Here is a 26,821-nt window from a genome sequence, read left to right on the forward strand (position 1 = left end):
TTTATGCCTGATGTACAAGCAGATCCAGCTTCTCAAGTAATTCGGAAGGAGCCTTTACTCAGATTACTGGCAAAGAACTGCTCATTAAAACATCAGATGTGCAGATGTCATAAACCAGCAGGTGCTAATCTGGTCTTAAAAATAATGGAATTAATTAAAAAATAAATAAATACTCAAACTAAAATCTGCCAGTGAGAACTTCAGTATTTGATATCTGGTGACAAGACCTGGTAGAAAAATTGCTCAGAAAGGCCACTGAAGAGATGTTTATATATTAAATATGTTTACCCCACAGTAAAGTAAGTGGTGGAAGCAAGTCCTCCTGCAAAATCCCTCAGAAAAGACATCCCAGCTCTGGAGGGCATACTCTTAGCTGGCAAAATGTGAAATGAGGATTAGGAATGCAGAGAGAACAGCCTGCCCATCACTGCTTACAATGGAGATACACTCTCCAAGACAGTATTTCAAGAAAAGTGTCTCCAGAAAACATCTGGAAAACCTCAATCACATAAAATTAGAGATTAATTCAAAAAGTATTTGAGATGCTAATAACCATAATAAAAGGAAATCTCTTATTAAAACTGTTAACTTGCAAAGGACTGAAAGAGAATAAATGTTGCCCTGTTTGTAAGAAAAATCTAGACTAATCTGGGAAACTATAGTCCTGCAAGCTTTAATTCAGTATCAACTAAATTAGTTGAGACTATAATTACAGAGAGTACTAAAAATCATCTAGCTAAATGTGATATGACTGATAAAAAGCCAATAGGGATTTTGAGGGGAAAAAAAAAATCATTCTTCACCAGTCCACCAAAATACTGTGAGCTTGTTAATACAACAGCCAACAGAAAAGAGGTATTAGAAAAGAGGTATTTACAGGGACTTTCAAGTGGCTTTCAATAAATATCCTCACAAAGAATGAAAGGAAAACTCAGTAATTACTGGAGATACAAGAACATCACTTGCTCATTTTATCCCATTCCCAGCTCAGAAACCCAGCAGTACAGACAGCAGCAATTGAAGACACTCCAATTAGAAAAAAAAGCTGAAACATTTAGTGCTGTTTTCACCACAGTTTCATTTCTACCTGCTCTGAGCATTTTTATACCAGATGATCCTGCAGAAGCTTTGTCTGTCTTAGGACCTGCATTCATTGTTACTTCCAGGGCAGATAAACTAGCACTGCAAACAGAGAGACATGATGAAAAGGGGAAGAGGTAGTGCACAGAAGGCAGAAGGAGCTCTCTACTATAAAAGGATTGACCTGCATTACTGTCAAAAACAAACAGCAAAGCATCCCATTATACCTGTTCTTACACCAAAGTTTAATTTTCCTGCTAGTGATCTGGCAAAGGAGAGAACAGTGCAGTGACAAAAATTCCATGAGATGTAAGAGATATTATTTACCACTGTGGAAAAATAAGCCCTGCCAAGTCCCTACCAAAGACAGGTGAAAAATCAATACACTGGAAGATCTCACCCTCAGCATAGATGGCTGCAAGGTTACACATACTGGGAGGTGCAGTCTGTCCTCCCCACACACACTGCTGGACTCTCAATTAACTGGAACCATCCAACACTTGGATGACATTCTTGTGGACAGCTCAGCCTGCTCAATGCACAGTGAGTCAGGAAAATTAAAAAAAAAACCTGTTTGACTGTGATAACAAAGGTTAAAATGCTTTAAAAAATCAAAACACTATTGTATAAATTGAATGTACAACCCCACTCTGGATTCTAGACATCCTATTACAAAAAAAGAGGTAGATAAATAAAAAAGGACAGAGCAAGACAGGGGAACTATGACCACGTCATATAAAAGAGTCTATTAAAAAAGTGACTTGAAATGTTGGGAGACTGTTTAGATTGCAGAGAATTGATGCATTAGAGAGAAAAGTTGTATGCAATAATGAAAAAAAAAATAAAAAGCTTCCATTCCTATTTCCAACTCTCATAAACCCACAAATAATAGGGCATTCCACAAAACAACAACCGTTTTTAAGTTGTTTCTTTTTTTACATCCCATTTTGCACAATACAGCATTAACCAGTGGCACTCACTGTCAGAGGATAGAGAAGCCAAGAGCTTAATGGAATTCAGACAGGCTTTAGATATTTATGATAAAACAACCATACCTGATTTTATATGGAGCTTTTCATCTCTAAAAGTGCTTTTACAAAGCTCTTTACAAAACTCAGGATCGCTATTCTCCGTTTTACAGGCTCGTAAGAACATTACAGGTAATAAAATGTCTAAAGGGCTTTAAATACTATTGCTCAAGGCATCAAGACAAAAATTATCCTACTGTCTGGCCACAATGAGAGAACGCAAACAGGGTGCATTATTAAAACATTTAGAGAACCTATTTGGTGTATCCAGCTCCCAAATTCTGGTTAAATTTTCTGCTGAGGTCAACCTGTTTCCAAGTTCTTCCATATTCACTAAATTACCTGCCATTTGAAGGACTTGTGACATTGATGATGAACTCTTGCTTTTCTTGCATGGAACAGAACTGCTGCTTATGGTCTTTCATACTAAGCCTTTGGGATGCTGGAAAGAAACTTGTGGCACACAGTGGGTGGAATCATCCCAAGCATATATGCTGTCAGCCATCCTAGACAAGAAGACTCTTCCAGAAACGTCTGCAGTAGGAGACTGGACTGGAAGAGCCAGGCTGTCCTTTGGACTCCCTACAGAGGGAAAAGAGGATGTCATCACCTTTGTGGTGGGTACTGGGGGCTCGAAATTTTCAGAGACTGAGAATTGCTAGCTCTTCCCAAGGGCAACTTTTTAAGTTTTCTTTTTCCAAAAACAACCTTGTGTAAACAATATTCCTTTCTCATAACAACAGGTGTTGTTTACTATGTCTGTTACTTAGCCAATGGGAGATCTGTTAGTCCTGTAGACCAATAATGTGCCTTTTTAGTGCAGCATGTTATAAAAAGGCAAAATGAACTGTAAATAGAGCCTTCTGATTTCTACTGACTTCTGACTGGAGTCAAACATCTTTATTTTGTGTCCTATTGCAACAGGTATCACCAAGACACAGCTGGGTACAGAGAAAAGACATGTCAGAGAATACAGGAAAGAAATCTGTTCATAGTCGTTTTCTCTTCCACCCCCAATAGTGACAGAGCCATATGCACAGGACCAGTAAAACTGTAGAAACAGCTTTAGATGACCCAGGACAGCATAAACCAGGTAAAAATGAAAAGATGTCCACCTCAGTTTAACACAGTGAGAAACTGAAATCAGTGTCCATGCCAAAAGATTTGTAAAGATGCTAAGGGAGGATACAGCTACTGGTGATACAAATAGGGTACTTGGGTGCTTTAAAAACAGCAATACAAAACGTAGAACCCATTTCAGTGACAGTGTAGTTCTGTCTAAGGGGCTGTTATCTCCACTTTCAACTGACCTGAATAAGCATACAGTATATATAAACTACCACAGCCTTCACTAACTAGCAGCCTGGTAATCAAACTGACTGGGAGCAAGGATGCTGCAGGAAGACACACAACTCTAAACGGAATTGTTATTGCCTGCTTTTTGCATTATCTTTCCTACTTACCTTTTACAAAAGCTCATTCCTAGGCACACTAGATACTTGCTATTCAAATGCTTCCTTATACCAATAGCAGCAGATCATACTGCCAGTGATGGATAGATCCATGCCTTTGGAATTGAAATAAGTCCTGGTGCAATGTACCTCACTACCTAATAATTCATTATTTTTGTGACTTACGTATAACTTAGTAAGACCCTTCAGAAATTCTGATACACCAGTTGATTGCCAGTGGGACAGAAAGGGAAGTAAGAAAGAGAGCTTTATAGTTTGAAAAGGATTAAGGATGGAAATGATCCCTCTTAAAATGGGGAGTGACAACTTCTTAGTTTCTCAGTTTCATAAACACAGAAACAAGGAGCCACACAACCAGCAAGACAGCAAGTAAACTCAGTACTAATGGAATACAGACACTAGGCCTACAGACACTGAAATCTGGCGTGGGTGCTGTGGCCTTGTATCAGTAGTGTTACATGTAGCTGAAATTAAAGCAAACACATTTCAAAATTCGTGCAAAACTTCGTGGAGATCACAACAGACTCTTCCAAACCTAGGCCAACACATTTGACACTGAACAGACAGGCAAGCTCACACCCTCCAAGCCATAAGGACTCTGAATCTCCACATACAAGTGTACACAAGTGCTGACATCCCACCTGTGCCACACATACTCCCAAGTCTTCCTGCTAAAACCCCTATTCACAGCTTAGCTCACATAGGTGACTGAAGGCTGGCCTAGCAACAAACCACTAGTGTGAGATGCCACTATGCCACTTGGTTCAGAAAACATTTTTACTCTAGGCTGAGGTCCACCTCCCTGGTCAGTCACTCCCCCAGCTGCTCTGGAGAGTAAGATGCAGCATTTCTCAACTACAGGGCAGAGCACCAGCAGTCACCTTGCTGAACCCTGCCCTTGGTGGCTGGTGCGTGCACAACCAGCACCAATCGCCTGCTTGTGTTCCATCTTCATTTTACTCCAAGCTCGGTCATTTGTGCTCTGATTATCTCTCATTACTGACGACCTTGCTGTAATGAGTTTTAATCTGCCTCGTATTAATTAGAAACATTTTCATTAGCCAGCTCAATTTTAGGTAAATAGCTAATAGAAGCAACTGAGCTGCAATTAGTTATCTGTGGGGCAGTTCAGGATAAAAATCAGAAGAGAGCAGCTGTTTCCCCTCTAGACACCTCTGTGTTATAATGCACTGTTCTGTGTAGGTCTCCTGAGCCAGGAAAACAAGGAGCACAGGGAAGGGCTGGTCAGAGACAAAGGGAAAATAACATGCTAAAATAACTGGGCTGTAGAATTTCTGTGCCTATAGCACAAATCTGAGAGTCAAGTTCAGTTCCCTACACCCACACACTTCACCTCTAGTGAACAAGGTTCTGCTCTTGAGGCTGTTTTACCCCGTGACTATTCAAGAGGTCCTTGTGGGGCACATATGCTATCATGAATAGTTACTTACACATGAGGATAAGATCAGATCAGATTTACCCAAGACAGAAGGATCAGACCCACATATACACAAACATATAGTACCAGCAAAGACAGCAGGTTCATAAAAGTGCATTCAGTGCCTTGTTGTCTTGATAGCTGATATACAAATAGATCTGTCCTGTGCTTCATTGCAGAGAACCCAAGGAGGATAGAAAGTAGTTCAACAGCATGTCTGCAGAAAGCACAGAGACATTCAGAGAAGCTGCAATGAAAGGAGGTACATGTCTTGATCCATTGATCACAGAGCCTGAAGCTCCACGGAGGCAGGTGAAATGATAATAAATTTGACACAGCACCTCTCAAAATCTGGCTAACAAAATTAATTCACTTCAACTTGAATCAAACCACGTGGGATGCCAGTGAAAACAAGCTGAGTACTGCAAAGACACCATCTTATTTAACATTGTGTTTAGCTGTGGAAGGAGGGGGGCTCACACCTTCCCATCAGTCAGTCCTAGGAAGCCTTGTTTCATTTGCTGTTTTCAGTTGCTGTAAGCAACAGTATCAACCAAGATGTGTACTGCACTCAAAAGTGCTCCCTACACAGGAGCTGCTGACACACCCTGCAGAAACCACATACTATTGACGGAATAGCAAGAAATTACGTTATGCAGTAAAAATGACCTGAAGGCAGAATACTCCCCAGACAGCTACTTCCATGTAAGAAGACCGTGGAAAGGCAGCAGCATGGGAAATGAGGGCTGGTCTTGGGCCGTGGGGAGGGTAGGGGGAAGAGCTCAAACAATGTCACAGTAGCAATTAGCTGTCACTGAAGCTCATACGGATATGGCTACACCTTCAAGCTAAGTGAAGAATCCGAGCAGCAGGAATGAAGATAGAGATCTGACAGCCTGTTCCCCGAGTTCCCATACTCCATCCTGCAATAAAATAGAGCTGGAAAAGCCATGAACTCCACAAGAAGCCTCAACATGCAGAAGACAGACTGGAAGGCACACTGAAAGGTACATTTTATGAGGAAGGATGGCCCAAGCACCATTGAGAAAGCTCAGCTAAGTCCCATGTAGTTCAGCTGAGGGTCCAGACAGGGGAGCTTCACAGTCTGCTCTCCTACTGTGGGTGTGCAGAAAAGTAGGAAGCACAGAGGCAGCTGCTGCAGCTGGAGGGGAGAAATCGTCACATCCACTTTGTCAATGCTGAAGAATCTGGGCTGGCATTTTTCTCTTCCCAACAGTCGAATCCCACCCTACCAGCTGCACGTCACAGCTGACCTCTAGTCAGGACCTATCTGAGTCAACGTCAGGCGATTAAATTGTGCAACAGCAGCTTCTCCCCCTTGTACATATGTAACTTCTCTCCTGGCAAGTCACTCCAACAGCCAGGGGAGCAGAGCAAGCCGGCTCCCTCTCTTACAGCCATGCAGACACACCTTGGTGACAGACCTCGGAAAGAAGGGGTTTTATTTCAGTGTCTCTAAAGAGAATACAGCCCCTTACTAAACTGACAGAGGCAGATTGCTTCCCCCATCTTTAATCTTAGAAGCTCTGACCTTTAAAGTACAGACCTCTTCCCACAGGAACAGGATGCCTGAAGAGGAAAGAGACAGTAACACATGAAATACCTACAAGTGATTAAATTGGATTGACGAGGAAGTCAGGAAAGATAACAACCATGGGATTAGGCTGTCAATTCCAAAAAACTGCAGTGACTGTCATAGCACCACATCCAACAGAGAAAGTGGCTGCAGTGCCAGTAAGTCATCACCAACGGCAAAGTGCGGTTCTATGTTCAAAAAACTGTCTGTGTTAAAAAGAAAAAAAAATCACAAGGAATGTCCCTTTGTTACTCAGCAGGTCTGCTCCCTTCTGGGTACCCATCAGAGTTGCTGACTTCAGTGAAAAAATACATATAAATAACTCCAGCTTTTTCATCTAGTTGACACCACACAGCTCCCCACCAAGAAAGGCAGCGGGTGTCTATTAGCATCCCATCAATGTCACCACTATGGGAGACTGAGCTAGGGTCTCTTCTGATTCATACACAAAAGACTTGTTAAACTGCAATTAGAAGGTCCAATCCTTTCTTGCAGCCACTCCTGTGCTTTCTCACTGAAAATAATAGGTTCCTGCAGGTGTCAGTGGAAACAGAATTTGGATAAAACTGGCTTATGTGGGTGCCAGTGAAGGTAGCATTTGGTCTACTGAATCCTTATGGCTGCTAGGAACACAAGGAAGAAAGAGAACCTATATTGACTATGAGAGTGCCACTTTAAAATAGCATGAGATAGCAATTTAATAAAGTAAAACACAAATATCTGACATGGCACCAATCTAAGATGAACAAAAGGAAAGCCCAGGTGAGGCCACATGTAATCCAGAGTAGATTATTTTTGCTCCCACAAAAAGCAGAAGGAATTATCATCTCCAGCAGTACCAGAGCCAATTGCCTTGACTGCAGCTAGTATCACAATAAACAATATTGTACATGCCTGCCCTGCACTTGGCTGTGGCTCACCAAGGTGGTGAAAGGAATAAAGCTGAGATCATCTTTATATAAAACTACATATTCAACATTTCTCCATCAACAGGCTAGTCAAAGACAGCCAATGTCTGACCTTGGCTAGAATGTAAATAGTAAACTCAAGACAAAAGGTATTGGTGCAAAACCTGACAGAACAATAACACTGACGAAGATCCTCCAAAGAATCAGATCTTATTGGCCAAGTACAAACACTGTGTATGTTCCCAAAGACAGTATTTGCATGGCAAAAAAAAGGACATTAAAGAATTTGCACAACACAAGATGGACATGAAGCAAAGAAATTAAAGCACATGCTAGTAATCCAAAACGAATACTATCTATGACTTCTAGTCTCAAATATTTAATATTAAAGCATTTACATACTCCACACAGAGATCCAATGAAGAATGAAGTTACAGTGAAACTAGGAGTTGATGTCAGCAGGTAGGAGAAGATAGAAAATTATATATACACGGTCTTGATTCAGTCTCTGGACAAGAACAGAACCTCTCTGTTCTCTCATTAAGGAGATCATGGCATGAATTTGGGCTGTGCCTTGATTACCTCTGAAGATTTGCTCCTTCTGGACAGAGTGCTGCAGTGACAAACACCCGGCTGGAGATGGTAAGAGGGGACTCAGCCCCAACTACAGAGATCCTTTGATCTGTAGTTGCATGACAACTTGAGAGAGACATCAAGGCAAAGGTGAGAACATGAACAAACATAATCCAGGAGCTTCTTTAAATCTACATTATTTCTATTTTGAAGTCTATACTTGGCTCCCTCTTAATGGTTTGCTCATCAGCACCTGGCATTTACTAACACCCTGTAGTAGCCAGTCAGCCACTAGATACACACCTAAATGCCTCTTTGAAAGCACAATTATCAAGCCTACATGGATTGCTGTCCAAACTATTCATATACTGCGTGACCTTTTAAACACAGCAGTGAGAAATGCACATATTTCAAAGCCCTCCTCCTCTGAGCATTGACAGAATGGTTCAGTCAAAGGGAGGCAAGGTGCCTCAATCCCCTCTACTACAGTAAAGCAGACATGTTCGGGCCACAGGACAACAGCTCCTAAAGAGCATACCATAATAATCTGGAGCAGGTAGTCTGCAACTTCCAGAGAGACAGAAGCATACTGGCCACCTGGAACTCAACCAGCACATTAGTTTGGCCTCCCTGACACAGAAAACCCTTACTAGCAATAAAGCAGTCCAGGTAATCACTTTGTGTCTTGTTCTAAAATCCATAAAATTCACAAGTTCACATTTTTCACTTCAAGCCTTCATGATGCTGCTCAACCGTGACCCAGAGAGAAGACACTGGTCCAATACCAACCATGAAGACCTCCTCTCCATATGGCAATGCCCCTACCCTAGCTCATTTTGGCACATAACATTGGGAAACCTAAAGTTCAATAAAAGCAAGCTTGGAAACCCATTCTATACTCTAGTTCTAGTTTTTCAAATCTCCCACCTCTAAGAAAAAATCTGCTGGCTTACAGAGAAGCATGTGTTTCTAGCAGTTATATGGAAACTGTTAGATTTTACTATTCAGTTGCCTGAAAGAAAAAAAAGAAATCCCCTCTGTTGGCCTATTAATCTGTCATAACGAGATTCTTCATAATTAGTTTGTCCCTAACAGTTGCTTTGTAATGGTAGTGAGAGAATATTTCACGAATGGCAATTACCTCTGGTGTCAAAATGATGAGGAAAACAAATGTTCAACCATCAACAAAATGCAGTGCCTTTTCCACTCCCACCTGATGGTGGGTGACAGCACTGCACATCAGAATTACAGTGTGGGTAATTACTAGGCATGTTGCTACTGAGAATTCATTTCCCCTCTTGAGAAGAAATTTGTTGAGCAATGCAGGTGAAAGGAGGGGTGTCTGTCACCGGAATAGGGGTCCTGTGGCTATATGGTCTTACAAATACACTGCTTCTTTAATTTACTACACTATGTCCAACAATTATAAGCAGTGAACACTATTTAAAAGAACTTCCCTTTATTAGCTACACATACATCCCATCATTTCAAAGATTTTGCAAAAGGATAGAGCTGGATCTCGTTATTGTTACTTTATTTAAATATAGTATCCTTCAAATAAAATTCACACGTTTGCATTAGTCACTTTATTCCATCCATACTAATAGGAAATATAGTGGGTTTCTAGGCTGTTTGTAAATGGAGGAGTTCCTCGGGCAGTGAGCTCATTGGATTTCAGCATATTGTGGAACCTGACAGCTGACTCCCTGAAGTGAGATTTACAGGGACAAAACTAAGGCACACACATTGTGGAGCTCATCTTCTCAGATGAGGACCAAGTTGTGCCAAAGCCAGAAATCCTACTCCAGAGAGGGACTGGGAAGGGGAAATCTGCTAGTTTGGCTGCTGTTGACACAAGTGTGCAAAGCCACAGCCTGGGAGAGCTGTCCTGCCCGGGTACAGCAACGTATCCTCTCAGCCCTTGGGTCTCAGTTCTCAGAAAATTGGGATTGTGGCAAATCTTTGCCACAAGAATTACCGAGGAATGCAAGGCCAGGTAGGGTAAGCCTATGTCCAATCTACCAGCAGGGCAGAGGGCAGGGAGGTGGCAGCCAGGGCTGAGGCATCAGTGGACAGAGATAAAGGCAGAGCTGGAGCAGGCAGGAAGCTCATACAGGATAGCAGTAGAAGTGAACAGACAGCTCAGCTGTGTGGGGCCAGTGGGGGAAGCCTTCAGATGGGGATACACCAGGAGAGATGAATATGTGAAGCTGCTTCTGTGCATTTTGCTCAGTACTCAACCACATTACCAAACACGTGCTACCCTAAAAGTAAAACATAGGTTTAAAAGAATTGAAAATCTCCTTCACTTCTAGTACAGATTCAGTCTGCTTTGGGAAGAGTAGAAGTCAAGGAAAGTTGCAGAGAATACAACCCTGCCAGTCAGGGTGGCAGGAGCTGGTATTGCTCTTCAGAGGCCCCCATATGCACCAGATTGCAGTCACCTCATGTCCTCAAGCACACAGAACTCAGCACAGTTCAGAGTGAAGAAAGTGCAGTTCCAGCTAACAGCTTTGCTGTTTCTCAATCCTCATCACTCAAGAGCCATCATTCCAATTTAACATTACCCAGTCAAGGATCACCATTCTGTACATTGGCACGGAATAACTCCCAATTCAGACTGACACAGCAAAACCTCAGCTTACTGCAAGAAATAGAAGCAGGGATGTTGTCCTGGAGAGGAGGAAGAGAGACAGAACATGCAATATCAGGGCATTGAGGAGATGAAACAGCTCCTGCTGAGCTCTGGAAATGCCTGGCTCTGCTGCCTCACTGTGAATGCAAAGGAAAGGCCCGAGGGAGAAAAGCTTATCTTCCCTACTTCTCTTCACACAACAGTCCTACGATAAACAAAGCCTGCTGCCCTTCAGCAGTTCTGTAAAAAACAACTTGTGTTCAGAAAAGCCCTACAATAACAAACAGACTGCACAGTTACAGAGTTCACAGGCAACTCAAAATGAGTACATTTTCAAACAAAGACTGCACAGGCAGTAAAGACATTTAAAAGATGGGTTTTTTTGAAAAGCAATTCTGCTAGTGACCTTTTCAGTGAATTTACCTCTAAATTCAGCAAAACTAGCAACAGTAAATGGATTCAGGCTTGGCAGAAGGCATTTCATAAAATACTGGGCAGGTTCATATATGTGCAAGCTCACATGCAAATTATTTGTTAAAGTGGAGCTCGGAACAGAGTGGAGGCTTATAAAGACAACCCTTGTTTATCTGCTGGCTGTGGCCCTCTTCCATGTCACATCGGCTCAGTACACTGACAAAAACAATTTGTTACTGGTGTCAGACCTGCCAAAATGATGCTACTGCAGAGGAAGGAGTAGCAAGCTGCTCTGAATGGTGCACCATCAGCAGAACTTGCAGCCACTGAGACAGAACTCTCAAGCCAAAAAAGATTCAAGGAAACGAAACACTCAACGAAAATAAAGACACCTCAAGCCAGTTCTACAGAACCAAAAGTAGGCTTAACTAGTGTAGCAGTGAATTTGATTACCTTCTTGGATTAACTCTTCCAAAGCCATCTTTGAACCTTTGACTCTGTTCAAAACATGGCTGCCTGACTATAAGGACTCCAACCTGAACAAACTGGCACATGTCTACAGGCAAACACATCAGTCCATTGTCTGTCCAGATGTACAAAAATGCACATTTCCAGACAGGGCACATGAACACTAGTAAATAAAGCAAGGGGCAGGTTTAAAATCTGACAATGAACAATACTTTTTAGTTTATTCCTAGAACTAAATAATCAAATACTCTAGTTCAAGAGAAACATAGCTTCCTTTTTTCCTAATCCACAGGGCTTCCTTCAGGCCTGACAGAGTCCTGCCTGACCCTGGGACATTAGATGGAAGAACATAGCAGTTCCTTTCAGAAACACCTTTCCCTCAAGTATGCAAACAGCATAGCCCCTACATATGTTAAAAAGATTTGCTTGGAACCCACTAAGCTGCCTCCCACACTGCAAACAAGTCCAGAGGAGTGCTTGCAAGACACCACCCACCACAGCAATTCCCTCACCACTGACTTAACTGGCTAAATGAAGACACTTGTTTGACAGGTAAGGTAATTGTGAGCTGCCCTCTAGCACGTTCTTTTTTCAGATCCACTTTGGGGAGAATGTGATAAGGTCACTGCTTTAGCATAGGAAATTTACAATATTTAGTCCTGATCTGAAATTCCAGCCTGGTCTAATACATGAAATATCCTCTGCATGCCACCTATTCTCTTCATCCCTGGTTTTACATCATATTTGTACTCCTAACTTGGAGTATTTCAAGATAATATTTCACTGCAAGCTAACCACAAGAACCTTAGAAAAGGGAACAGAATCCACAATATGGGTCTTGCTAAAGACTCAAAGAAACAAACAAAGATACATTTCAGAAGTCCACTTTGGCATTGGAATTCTCTATCCCCAAACGAAACTTTTAGGGATCTATTTTTCCTAGCCTCAGATAAGATTTTTTTTTTACTCTCAAGCCAGCTGTCTTCCTGCTCTTAGAATAGATTAAGTACTGGCTACCTGTCAGCTCTACTGATTTTATAGATGGCCTCCCTTAAAAGCTGGACTCAATGATCCTTGTGGGTCCCTTCCAACTCAGAATATTCTGTTTCTGTGTCCTATGAACCATACAAACTCATTAATAGTTCAAGGCAACACAGTCCTTAAAAAAACATTCGTAATCAGGGCCTGATCCAATGCCACTGGGATCAGCTTTAAGTCACTTACAGTGGCACCCTAAGTAATTTCTGCTTTTTGTCTCCTTCCCTCTTTACACAGACCTTCAGCCTCTGAAAAATCCCATGTTCACATGTATTTGCGCCACTCACACCTAGGGTGAAAATCTAGAGAAATCAACCATGACCTCCTCAGAGAAGATACCATCCCTTTCTATACCTTGTGAATTTGCACTGCAGTGTCCATTTCACACTGGTACCCAAGGCATAGTCCAAACACTAAATAAAACCTGATTATTTCTCCACTTCTCATTTGTTCCTTTTATAATGTTCCTTATGATGCAAGCTCCTTGCAGCCTGCATCCTCCCGGGGCTTCCTAAGGGTTTCCCCACTCTACCAGATGAGATGTTTTTCAGATACTACCTCTTCAACAGCTCTAAGGAAGCAACTCGATGAGGTCCTCAGGGATTTATATGAAAAGGGATAGCCCCATCTGGAGGAGAGACAGCTAAATGCTCCCCAGGCATACTGTGTCACTCCTCCTGGGAAGCTGAGAGAGACGGCTCAGGGAGTGCATGAAAATTCACACTTATGCTCCTGGAGCAAAGCACTTCAGGGACAAGCATGCACAGCCGGGAAAAAACATGCAATAAAATAGGCACTGCCTCCTTACCCTCACTTCTCTCCTCCTTCTTCCTTCAAAAATGTCACAGTAGATGGGCCATTTCTCTGAATAAATCACTGCAGATGACTGAAGAACATCTAGTTTCATAGGCATAGATCCCACAAAAAATGGACCTCTTTAATGCTACATGATTGAAACCTAGAGATGCTATGGCCAGAGCATTCAGCTGACACCACTCAGGAAAGCACAAGGAGGAAAAGGAAGTGTCTTATAATTATAAGATTTATTTTACAGCTTGTTATGTTTTCAGTGCAAAGCTTTCATGCTCTATGTGTTGGCAGGAAGTTTGCTAGACAGCAGTGCTCAAATGTAGAGTCATCAAGCCACCAGCTGGCCCTGATAGTAGCTTTTTTAGACTGCATTAGCGTTGACCATGCCTTTTAGATGAAGAGATATCCTGGGGAGCACATAATAGGGCAACCAAACATCATCAGCTCAGGGACTGTGAATGGGCTCTGAAGCTCTTCACCTCTCTATTACTGGTTCCCATTTAGTCTGGTAACAGAAAGTCACTGCCACCTAATGGCTATTTCGTGTCTCATAGGAAAGTTCATTCGTTTCTCACCTCAGTTCACCAAAGGCTGAAGCACAAGCAGACCCACCACAGCACACACTGGTTTTGGTGGAGAACAGTCCTCACTCACAGTTGCTTTTCTGAAGGAATGCCATGGAGAGTTCCTGAGGACTTCTCTCTCCCAATGCAGTCCACTTCCACCAGGAAGAAACTTCTAGGACATCACTTAATATTTAAGGCACATAGTGTTACTGAATCACAAGGGAAGTCCAAAGACACAGGCTATTCCATTGGTCTAAACTATCCAGAAACTATAGATTATTTTTGAAAACACACACATATACATTCCTTCCTCTTTTTTCCAAGATCCTTCAACTGTGCAACTTCACTGTGAGACAAAACTCAATTTGAAAATACCCACTCCACTGTGAGAAGTAAATATACCAAAGCCAAGAAGAGCCTCAATGAGCAAGAAATCGTATTCTGTATGATGGTGGCAAAAGGTTGCACTTTCCAAATATTTGCCCAGGTACTGACAGTCCAATAACCATAAGTTTGAATGAGAAGAACATCCTCATTCCGCTCTCAAAAGGAGGACATTTAATTAACCTCCCCAAATGGCTTGTCTCTGACAAAGCAATTTTGTAGCCAACAAAGTTAATTCAAGAATGGATTCCCACAGTCTTCTGAGATACCTTGACCATAGATACTTTTTCTCCTTGCTGTCTCCTCTTCATTACAAAAAGGAAAAAAAAAAATCACAGAAGTAACCTTTTGTCTTACAGAGGAAAACAACAAAAAGATGTCCTGCTCATCTGTGAGCAACTGTGAGCAACTGTTTCAACTGTGGCCACTTGTGCCAAAATCTGCAAGACAACTGACCCATTGCAACCCTCTTACCACACTGACAACTCGGAATTGATACCAGCCCTTAAACAAACTGCATGTTGTGACACACCTCCTGACTGACAGCAGGATCAACAGAAATTGGTGATTGATGGCAGCAATGAAGAAGTGTCAGCCAAGACATCCAGATGCTACACTGCAAGGAACACCACTGGAAATGTCACATGATGGGCTGACTTGGTACTGAGGAGACAAACACTGTGAAGGGCCAACATTCATTGAGGCAGAAGAATGTCAGAGAAATGTAGCCTTCTACAGAATAAAATGTTTTGTTGAGAAAACAATAGGTAAGGAAATGGCACTGAGCAGGCTGCCCTCCTTCCTTTGGCCTAGTGCAAGCAAGAGTAGAAATGAAAAGAAATGCCCAAGCTTACATGTGCAAAGATGTCCAGAATCATTTAATGAAACACACATAAAATGAAGAAACGTCATACCTCCCCTGATGCTCCTGACACTAGACCTACAGACATATGATGTCTTGGAGCCAACCAGTGGCTAGCACTGCCCTTGACATCAGTACACTGGCAGTACCATCACATGCAGGAAAAGGGCCCACACACCAGGGAAGGACCCCTAACTTAGGAGAAAGATTCAGTTTCCAATGTGGTTGAGCCATCAGTGGTGAAATGAAGCAACCATTGGGAAGGACATAAAGCCCAAGCACATAAGCAGGTTCATCTCTGCCTCAGCCAGGTGCAGGAAAGAAAAATGGCTGTTGCTGAGGGATGGTGTGTGCCATTTGGCAAGTGGGTTCTCATATCTCCTAGTTGACAGGAGATCCAGGGAGATGCAAACTAACCTCAGGATACACAGTGAATTCCCATCTACTGCTTGCCATCTCATGGAAAGTAGTAAAACACTCCTCATCCTCTGGCCATAAAAAAGTGCTGGGAACTGAAGGGCTTAGAACATTAGCATCAAAAGTGGTTAACAAGGGACAGAAATGTATAGTAAAATTTAAGATAATTCCATGGAGCTAAGTGGGAACCTGGCTAAACGTCCCTAGGGAAGCCATTTCCTTTTTAATCTGCTTTGCATTTAATTGTTTCCTAATGACTATGTCCCTGTTTGGCCCCAGTAGGCTCAGGGACTGGTGCTGCCACTGAACCTTCCCATCTCTCATGCAAGGTCATGGGTAATTTAGAGACCCCAGTTTACTGTCTCACTGGGAATCCATGGAGAACAAGTTAAGCATTATTTGCACTGGAGTAGCATCACCACTAAGCTGAGTACCAGAAGGAGATCCACTGGAAAAAGTGTTTTTCCACTTCCAGCTGCAAGCACATCACAGACATATATGTGCACCTGCACTGCAACACTCGAGACAGAGGCATAAAAAGCAGATTCAGACCTTCTGACACAATCAGTGGTCCCACGGTCACCACCCCTCACACAACCACATACACACATACACATACACCCTGCCTCAGAGAGTCTTCTAGGCACAGCACCAAAACTGCATCTGGAAATCAGCAACTAATTCATACATATGCTTAAAAGAAAATTAGAAACTCTCACTTTATGAAGAGCAGCCTTCAGCTGGCCTCAACAGAAGGACAGAAACAGAGAGATTACAATGAAGGGCTGAGACTAGTAGAGATCTATCCAGGACAGAGGCTGGTGGAAGCAATATCTGGATAAGTATTGTTAAAACACAATACTTATTTGGGCAGGCCATTCATATTCTCTTGGCCCTATCCAGTGACTAATCTTAAGTACCAACTCCAACGGGGTAACTTCTTACAAGTCATTCTGAGCTAGTACAAGACCAACAAAATCAGCTGCCACAGAGAGTTAAAAAAGCTGCAAGGTGGTAAAGACCTGCCATCCACTCAAAACTGAACCAAGATAAACAGTTTGGTGTGCAATTGCCCAGCTCTGAAGTATCTCCCATGCCAATCTTATGTTTCACTAGCACAAGCTCTGCGGGGTTGTTGCTGAAGACCCCACAAGTTCTGCTCCTGCCAGGCTCAGTGGTGGCACTCCACACAACTGCTGTCAACAGCAGGACCAGCTCCACTGGTCAATGGGTTTCACCAATTCACGCTGTGCCTGTGCAGATTTCCCCCTGTCTCCCAGCTCATGCCCCCTTATGCAGCTGAAGGCTAGTGCTGGCCATGCTGGCATGTTGTGCTTGTCACTGGCTTGGCCACGTGCAGGGGCTGACTAGTCCTGGCTGCCAAGCAGGGAGGCCACAGCTTTGCATAATGCCAGCAAACAGGGCCCTTTCTGGCTGCTTGAGATGATTTTTGATGATTGACAAATCATCAAAACCTGCATAACACAGGTTAATGAAACCATGGAGATACATGGCAAAAGGTGAGGAATTTGCAACAGCTGCTGCAAATTCTGCCAAATGGAAAGCTCTCCACAACTTGGGTGTTGCTCAAGGAAACTACATGCAGTCTTTCTCCAAACCAGGTTTCAAAGGTTCAGGATAGACATGGGCAGATGGACAGTGAACTCCAGACACAACTCCAGACTCCAACACACATATCTCCAGTTGATGCCAGGACATCCGTGCCACTGACTTGGGATGCAGAGCTACATTAGAACAGCTCAACATCTTTAGACAGCAGAGGACAAGAACAAGCCCAAGGAAGGCATTCTGCAAACCATTCCAGATACACTAAGACCATATTGGTGATGTGGAGTCCAGTGTCACTGATTTCTACCTTACTCAAGGCTGTTTACAGCTTTATAGCCCCTCCAGTCTGAGAATCCCTGGAGAGCACCACTCCATGCATTATAACCAACCACATCAGTGGCCTAAAACCTACATGTACCAAGAAGAAAAATGAGGCTAAAGACCTTACTTCAAACACTATACAAACTTTTATGCAGACTGGCCTAATTTAGCACAAGCTGTACTTCCCACTCCAAAGAGGCCTTGAACCGGAATAGCAGAGAAACTCTGCCTAACATACATCACAAACACTCAACTAAAACTGGGTGTCATTCACAGCTCAATGAACTATAGAGCTATAGGCTGGAATGAAAAGTGCAGCACAAGACTTGAGAGGAGCAGTAGGGGAGCTTGTCTTCCTTCTCACTAGAAATGCTTTTGCTATTATTGCTAATTACTGATATCAAAACACAACAGTGTTTTTCGCAATGAGATGTACACTTCTTTGCACAATTCACATTTCCTCAGAGATCTGCAAGTCTGATTCATCTCTATTATTTCCTTTTCAACACACTCATTTTACTTAAATCAGTCAACCTTCGTGTTAGGGCCATTACCAAACAATAAAAAAGCACTGCCAGGCCACTGTCAGCAGCTAAGCTGTCTGGGCAGCAGAGATCTGGCTGCAGAGCCCAAATGCATACAGCAAGGACTTGAGTCTCTATTGGACTTAAGTGAGCACTGGATGCATATGGCTACTTTTGACAAAGGACCTTCTCCAATGGGCAATGCAAGTCCTGCAAGATGCTGATCTAATACGGGGCTGTTACCTAATATTGCTGTTAACAATATTACAGGAAGCATATTGAATTATTAAGCTGACAGCACTACAGCAACACACCTGTGCCTTGCTGTTTCCAAGGAATGCAGTTCAGTGCTACTACCTACCTGTGATTTGAGGAACTCATACTCCTCTGATCCGTATGGGACACTCCGAAGAGAGGTGAGGTAGTCGTAGGAGATAACTGCCGTCTGCAAATGAAACCAGAAATGCTGAGCAAGCTCTAGAGTTATCAAAATAAGGAGACTTCTGTTAAAAAGAATGCATGTACCTTAGGTTCCAAAGTTCACAAAGGCTCCACAGTGAAGCCTATGACAACAGACTCATTAATACATTAAATGAAAATATTTAATTTCAATGAACACATATAAAAAGAAGTGCAGGGGCCTCATTGATATGTAGCTATATGTAAGCAACTCTCAACACTTTTATACTATCTTCTATTTGAGATGCTCAAAGCATTTTCCTAATCTCTGTAAAGCACCTTGCACAGCAGACTCCCATCTTCAGTCAGCCATATGGGGCTTCCACAGTAAGGTCTGCTGCTTGTAACAGAGGCCATTCAGACTCTGTTTGTGCCACAGCAGTTATCCCACACTCCACAGCTCAAAACTGCCTAACCAGCTTGCTCTGGGAAGAGCCGCAGCAGGGAATAGAGTGACTGAAGACAAACTCGGATTAGCACAAGCAGCAGTACTTTTGGAGATGTTCAACTGCACAAAGGACTATGGGGCCAAAGGGTCAAATACCCAATTAAAAAACCAGGATATGGGAGCCAGCTCAAGCCTGTTAGACATTGCCACGGACAATGGAATTATTTTCTTTCATGCCTTAATGATTTCTGAAAATAGATCTAGTGTATTTCACAATTCCTATCACTAAAGTTCCTCTCTTTCCACAGTCATAACATCAGTGAATGGGAGAGAAACACAGAGGTCGTGTCTGGAGGGAGAGAAGGGAACATACACCTGGAGGAGCCTGTCCACTATGTGCCATTTTAACTTCAAGATCCTCACCATGAAGAACCATTTGCATAACACCCATTCAAAGTCAGGTTTCCCTCAAATCTCCCTACTGAATGGGTAGCATTCTATTCTGGCACAGGATACTATAAACATAAACATAAACATGTCCAGGAAGGGCACAAAGTACAGTCAACATATCATGAAAGCCAAGGAGGCAAGGGAAGCAAACCTGGTTTGAGACAAAGCCAGCAAAACTGACAGTAGGGAAAGAGTCAAAAGCTCAGAAATGCATCCAAGAGTTGACCAAGCTGGGAATTAGTAACAAACAGATATACTCCTTCCTTGTGGAGGTTAGGTTTCTCATGTTTCCTGTTTTCCAAATTGTAAACTGAACACAGTAAATTTTTTTTCTGGCTTTTCATGCTCTCTTGCCCCTGGTGAACTCAGGAGCTGCACAGCTACAGAGACTATTCAGAAGAAAAATTTTTCAAAGCATCTTCACAACCTCAAAGAACAACTTTGAAGTGGAGAGAGGTTTGAATCAGTCTTGCATGAAGGCTTGAGTTGGTTCTTATTTTATCTCTGGTCCACAAGGGTAATTATCACCTCCAACTCAAAAAGAAGCAGCTAACAGATTGGCCTGTATTACAGAGGAAGAGGGAATTAATTAAGCGGTTGCTAATTACACTGTAATCTTAAACACTAAATTAATATTATGATGATCCTGATAGGCAACTCTGACATTGCCAAATCCCTCCCAGTGTCTAGCTACTGCACAGAATGTTCCTTCCACATAACCAAAACAACTCATCTACTCTCAAAAGAATACAGCAAATGCACAACGGCTCTGCCAGCTTTCTAATTTTACCAGAATACAGAAACACTCTGCAGCGTGAGGCTGCCCACGCCACTGACTTCGTCCTCATCCAAGACTAGTGCTGTCATTCATGTTACAGTGTGAGACTGAAGCTCCAAGTTATAAAAAGATATACCAAATCAACCAATCCCTCCCTTTACAAATGCCAGATTACTTTCACTGAGCTTGCATCCTGCCCAGAGTTAATGTCCCACTTGGTATCAATGAATTCTCAACACTGTACACTCTCCCACTGCTCCAAAACCTATCCTCAGCCTCAGAATACATGGCACAATGTTCCCCCTGAACAGCTGTCTATCCATACGTAAGAGCCAGTTCCCTAAACAGGGCATTAAAAAGAAATTTTCTACTAGTGAGCTTCATCAAGTTTCTTATGGAGTCTGCAAAGAACTACTGAACCAACATGCTGAAAATACAACCAGACTCAAATCTCTCTAATCAAACTCAAATGAAATCTGTCCTGGGTCTCATAGTTGTCTGTCAGGTTCCTTGGTCTTCATGTGTTCTTTTCTCCAGGCTTCTCTTTTGTTTTGTTTGCCCCACTGTAACTTGTCTTAAAGTTTTGTGTCTGCTGCTAAACTTATTAGCTCTTAAGAATTGCAGTCTCTCCATTACAGTCTGCTTTTGTCTAGCTGTGGTTCAATGATGGAGTCAAGCATTCAGGTAAGAAGCCAGGGCAGGGCTAGATTGAAGGACAGATACTTTAGGTCCATGTAGATGTCACCAATACTCAAAATCACTTGTTTGCTACAGAGATTTATCTTTCATTTGTAAAAAGAATAATCCTAAAGCTGAGCTTCTTAGAAGTAAACGTGTCTGCTCTATTGGCTTCACCTGGTCCATGGCCAAGGAAGGACAGCAATTCAGGCTGCCTGTGCTCAGATGAGAGCTGATTTCTGACTGTCCAACAATGAGCAGGGAAGGCAGAGGTCACTGGTGCAGGAAGACTAATCTCTCAGAAGCAACTCAAACACATGCAGTCATACGTATCAGAAGAAACAGAATTCAGAAAGAGAACATTATTTTTTTTAAATATACACACAGATTTAAACACATGCTGCCATCACCTACAGAAGTGACTTGGTGACTGGCATTGGTGACTTGGTTTTGAGGTCACTGCTTGCAACTGTGGGTGCAGAATCCTCTAATGCATTTAAGAGCAGGACCAGTGAAGCACTTTACAGCCAATGACTTGTGACCTCCCTGAAGGCATGTCTGCAATTTGCCATCATCTAAAGCAAAGAATATTTCCTTCCCCCTACTTCCTATTTTTCAGGAAAGTAACCTCTCACCATCACTCAAAACATAGACCAACTGCACAGCCTCATCACTGGAACTTCTCACTTGTTTTTGTCTTAAACAGTAGATTACCACAAAAACAGTGCCTTAAGAAAGACTGAGAAACACTAGTCAAGCAAGCAGAACTCAAGGACACACTGGAGAACCCAAACACCCTGAATAACAGATTCTCCTCCAGCAATAAGAAGCTGCATTCCCTCTCCATGCCTCAATTCCTGTGCTTTAAAAGGGAAAGAGCTGCTCCCTGCCACCAGGCAGCATTGCCTTATGGTCAGGGACAGAGCATGAAGCTTAGCACTTGTTAAGGTATAAGGAAAGACTACGGTTTGTATTTCTGCCTTCATCCTTTCAAAATAAACATTCATTTTTCACAACAGTTTATGATTCTGCACACACATGGCACCTGAGCCAACCCATAGAGCTTGTTTCTTATTGCATCTGCCCTCAGGAGCTAAATCCTTGTAAAACTCATTAACAGAGTGCTTAAAAGTCACAGAAAATGCAGACAGACAGCTGCTTACCACTGGGGGTCTGTAAATGATGGAGATTGTGGCCTGAAGTGACAGATGTATAACGCAAGTGAGGTACAGGGAGACTGATACCCCCTCCAGAGTCTTTGCTCTCCATGTTCTTGGCTGCTCATGGATTCATCAGTGAACATTGTCAAGGAGAAGGCAGCAGTCTCCATCACCAGTTTTCTGAGAAACACCAGTGATGCTAGGCAGATATAGTGCCCATTTTACATATCTGGAAACCATTCCAACCTCAGAAGTATGTAATCACCCATTCTCACTTTACTCTTGCTTTGAGAATGATCCTCAAAACACCAGTCCTTCTTCCCAAATCTCATACCAAGGGTCATGGGGCAATGGTTACCCCAGTTTATCAATACAACCAGGATACTTAAAACAAAATGTAAAAATGGCATATGCAAAGAAGAGGGTTTAAACTAAGACACTCTTAAAAAGCAGCAGTACACTGCACCTGAGAGACTGACCTTGAAGGGTGGCTGACGAAAATGTGGGTCTAAAGTGAGCCCTTGCACTGAAGGTCCCACCCTATTCAGGGAAGCAAAGACAGCTCTCTGCAGCTCAGTATCTCCACTTTTCCCTTTCCAAAATGTGAAAACAACAGCTGTACTCCTTGCATGCTTTCATCTCTTTTATCCCCACTGTGTCAAGGACTTGAAGAGCTCCTCACAGACATTCTGATTTCCTAAGCCAGCTGCCAACTGAAAATGCTGACAAGGAATGCAGAAAATCCCAAGTTCTTGTGAACATCAACTCCTTTACCCATCTAGGAATCTTTCTGCACATTGCTAAGGTAAAACTTACTGTGGCAATGGCTCGGCCCACACGAACAACTCCAAAATCATTAGGATCCAGGAACTTGTTTCCATACAGATAGATGCCAGAAGCAGCTGCTGTCAATGAGGCAAATTTCAAGGCCCTTAGTGCCATGACTGATGAACCCTGCTGAGACACAAAACAGCAACTGTAACATCTGATAAGGACTTAGTGATCTGATGCCTACAGTCCCAGAGGACCTGACAATCCAACTTTTAATTGCTCCTTTCCTAATGACACATTGCTAGCACTGCCCCCAGCCAAGAGCTCAAGCAAACACCCAGCAACTGAGGGTTAAGTTGCTTATTGCCATTCCTAACTCAACAGTGTCTACTGGCCACAAATCCAGAGGTAACTCACTGCTAGACCTTGCATATGTGCAACAAAACATTTGTTCAGGATCCCAAAGGCTTTTCAAGGAGACACAACAGGTGGACAGACAGAAGGATGTATGATATCACCAAAAGTCAATTCTGATCCTATCAACAGGCACTTTTTAACACTAAGTTTTGAAGATATCACAGCATAGGCTGATTTAAAGGGGACAACAGAAGATATTAAAAAAACAGAGTTTAAAAAGAGCTTCTGCAACATCAAGAAAACCCAAAGCTTGTTAGAAACTCTGCCAGGCCAGCTCTAAATGATGATGAGTTGTCTAGGAAGAGGCAATGCATCCTAGGAGGTTGTAATGCCACTCCAGCAGTCAGTGCCAGACTACCACAGAGAACGCAGGGGATGGAGGACATGATCAGAGTGACCAAGTGAGATCTGTTTTCTCATTATCACCATCCCATTCAAGTGCCAGACAGGGCAGAACAGGCATCTGCAGGAATCTACAGCCTATTCCTAGGTCTGCCACAGGCCCAATACAGGCCTGGGGTGAAACACTTCTCAACCACTTTCTCCCTGTGAGATGAGGGTGGGGAATGAACACATTTCCCACACTAAGCACTTTGGATCACTATTTGGATCACATTGTTTGCAGAATATAAAGTAACATAAACACATATGTGAATATATATTTTTTCAACTTCTTTATATCACCATAGAGGACTCGGATATGAAAAAAATAACATTTTTCTTTCCTCTCCCCATGGCTGGTATTGGGCAGAAAGTATGATTGACCATTCCTTCTGCTTTACCACAAATCAAAAGGTATTGTCCCTTCTCTGCAAGCTCTGAAGAGCACCCTTGACACAGTGCAGGCTCTTACCCCATCAAGATGGAGTCTACTAATCCTCCCACTCCTAGGCTTGACTGAGAAACTTGCCTACTTCTCATTGTGAAGCTTTAGCAGGGTCAGTCTGGCTCGTGCCTTTTCTCTTGGAAGCCTTGTAACCAAAAAACACATGCAGTGACGCAGGTCAAGCCGTTCAAAAACAGTTCACAAGAACACAATCAGGAAAATAAGCTAATATAGCACAAGAGACCTTTGTACGTGAACCTTAGCCAAAGTTTATTATTTCCTTTTATTTCCTTACAAACCCTAGGTAACTGTGAGGCAGAAAAGCTGAGACATATTCTGTCAGTGCCTGTCAGAGCTGCCTGCAGTAACCCAGCTTTTTCTCCTCTCATAGTGGGTAGCTGGCTGACCAGGACTCCTTTGAATCCATGCTCAAACTCAACAGAAAATAAACTTGGGCTCTTGACTGCAGCCAAAGGTACATGCACTTCACAAAAAAAAAAAACACCCTCCTTCCCCTGCCTCACTGGAATTCTAGAAATTTTGGGGTTTTTTTCAAGCAGGACCAATCTTTCTTTGTACAGAGATCTCTTGTATCCTCTGTCACCTTCAAAAGTCATTTTTTGCAAAGTGTTTCAATTAAACCATTTGTGATCCTTGTACGTTTCTGTAAAATTTCATTTATTGAAAAGTGAAAGGTGCAGTGACATTTTCTTAACAGAAAATATGCCTCTCTTTTTCATTATTTTTTTCCTTCACTTTCTCAATCACTGAAAGAACATTTTATTGAAAGCAGGATGCAGGTCCATCTGTTCTTGCATCTCAATCCTACCTGAAGCTATAATCTGCAGTTTGTTACATCACGTCTATTGCCATACCCGCCAGCTGTACGTCACGAACAGAGGATGGCAACTTTAGGTAGCAAATAAACAGGCAGCAAAGCTGAATTCTTCAGCAAGAAAGTTCCTGCTTTCATGCTTAGCGTGTTGTAGCAATAAAAAAGGGAATAATTAAAACCCCTCCAATATAAGGTACAGAAACAGAATTATCCATAGTAAATTGTATTTCAAAGTTTTGCATAAAGTATAGAGGAGCCTTTTCCATGTAAATGAACCATTACGACACCCCCGGGGATATATTAAGGGCCCTGTCAGCTGTGAAAGAAGCCTTGGGATGTCACCGCCTCTGTTATTAAGCCCTGCTTTGACAGATCACCTCCAGCTCTTTTTTCACCTAGGTGAGGTGGCTTCTTTGACTTTCACACAACTTGGTGCCCCCGAGTGTCCCTCGCGTTACATCCAGGCTTCTCCTGTTCCCAGCAGGGGCAGCCGGGACGGTGCCGGTTCCCCGTCGGAGCCCCGAAGGTGACCCCGGCACCACCTGCCCCGGCGCGGTGACCGCCCCGAGGGCAGCGGGGCCCGGGGCCGCTCAAAGCCGCCGCCAGGCCGCTCCGGGCCCCGAGCCCGCCGCCGCGCCCGAGATCTGCCCGCGAAGGACACAAGGGCGGCGCCGCCTGCTCTCGGCTCTCCTTCAGCCCGGGCCGGTCTCCCGGAGCAGCGTCCGCGCCCCGCGCCGCTCCCGCCTCCACGAACAGCCGCGGCCTCGCCGAGCCCCGCGACAACCGCGTCCCCGCCGCCGGGGCCGCAGCTGCGGGTGGCATTCGCCGCCTGGGCCCGGAGTCCCCGGCACGGGCCGAGGCGGCCGTGAGGGCTGTGAGAGCGGCAGGGCCCGGGCGCTCCGCCGGCGCTCGGAGCGGCACTTACCGAGCGCCTCGCCGGCACTTAACTCGCGCGCGCCCCACGCCGCTCCCCCCTCCACTCGCCCACGGTACGGCCCTGCCCCGCGAGGCACGCCGGGAAATGTAGTCTCCGTGGCGGCCGTTCGGAGGGGCGGGGCCGCGGTGGGACTGCGAGGGGCGGCCCCTGGGCGAGCCCACGGAGGGTGAGCGGGGGGAGCGGCGGTGGGGCGCTGCGCTTCGACGGCTCCCGGACTGTGCTGCCGCCTCCGCCCTTGCTGCACCACGGATTGCAGGATTGTTACCTCCTCCCGTTCGGTAACTGCAGGGTAACGTAGTCCCACTTTGTCTGTGGGGCACCCAGAAAACCCATCTTCTGTGCGCGTAAAAAAATTCCATGCTTAAATTAATTTTCACACTTAAATTAAATTTCACTATCTGTTTCACAGAACCAACTAGGTTGAAAAAGACCTTTAAGATCATTGGGTCCAATCTATGACCTAACCCATTCTTCCTTGTCATGTACTTGGGTCACTAAGTGCCACACAGAGTCTTTTCTTAAACACCTCCAGGGACAGTGACTCCACCACCTCACCTGGCAGCCCATTCCAATGTTTAATCACCCTTTCAGTGAGGAACCTCTTCCTAATATCCAGCCTAAACCGCCCCTTCCACAGCACAGTTCTCGTGTGGTATTGCTACTTGCCTGGGAGAAGGTGCCAACCATCGCCTGGCTGCAATTTCCTTTCAGGTAATCCTAGAGAGTGATAAGTCTCCTTCTCAGCCTCCTTCTCTCCAGGCTAAACAATCCTCGCGTCAGCTGCTCCTCATTGGACTTGTGCTCCAGAGCCTTCACTGGTCCAGGTAGACAACATCCACACCTTCCCCTCGTGTACCAGGCAGGTAAGGCCTCTCCAAAATACATGCTGGCTGGGTCTGATCACTTGGATGTCCTGTAAGTGAAGTGTCATTTTACTCAAGATGATCTATTCCATAAACTTGCCAGGCACTGAGGTCAGACAGACAGGCCTGTTGTTCCCCAGATCCTCCTTTTGGCC

At 43.7% G+C, this 26,821-nt stretch overlaps 1 protein-coding gene across 1 annotated transcript in view; it reads right to left on the reverse strand.

Moving 5' to 3' along the window:
• ADCK1 (aarF domain containing kinase 1) overlaps positions 1–25,839 on the reverse strand; it is a 75,578-nt gene extending 49,739 nt beyond the window's left edge. The window contains exons 1-3 of the mRNA XM_066321977.1: positions 25,792–25,839; positions 22,834–22,971; positions 18,466–18,549 (exon numbers count right to left, since the gene is read on the reverse strand). Coding sequence (XP_066178074.1) covers positions 18,466–18,549; positions 22,834–22,959 — 210 coding nt within the window. The 5' untranslated portion in view covers positions 22,960–22,971; positions 25,792–25,839. The remainder of the gene's footprint in view (positions 1–18,465; positions 18,550–22,833; positions 22,972–25,791) is intronic.
• Positions 25,840–26,821: the final 982 nt, after the last annotated feature.

Source organism: Sylvia atricapilla, chromosome 6, assembly GCF_009819655.1.
Source record: "Sylvia atricapilla isolate bSylAtr1 chromosome 6, bSylAtr1.pri, whole genome shotgun sequence".
NCBI lineage: Eukaryota > Metazoa > Chordata > Aves > Passeriformes > Sylviidae > Sylvia > Sylvia atricapilla.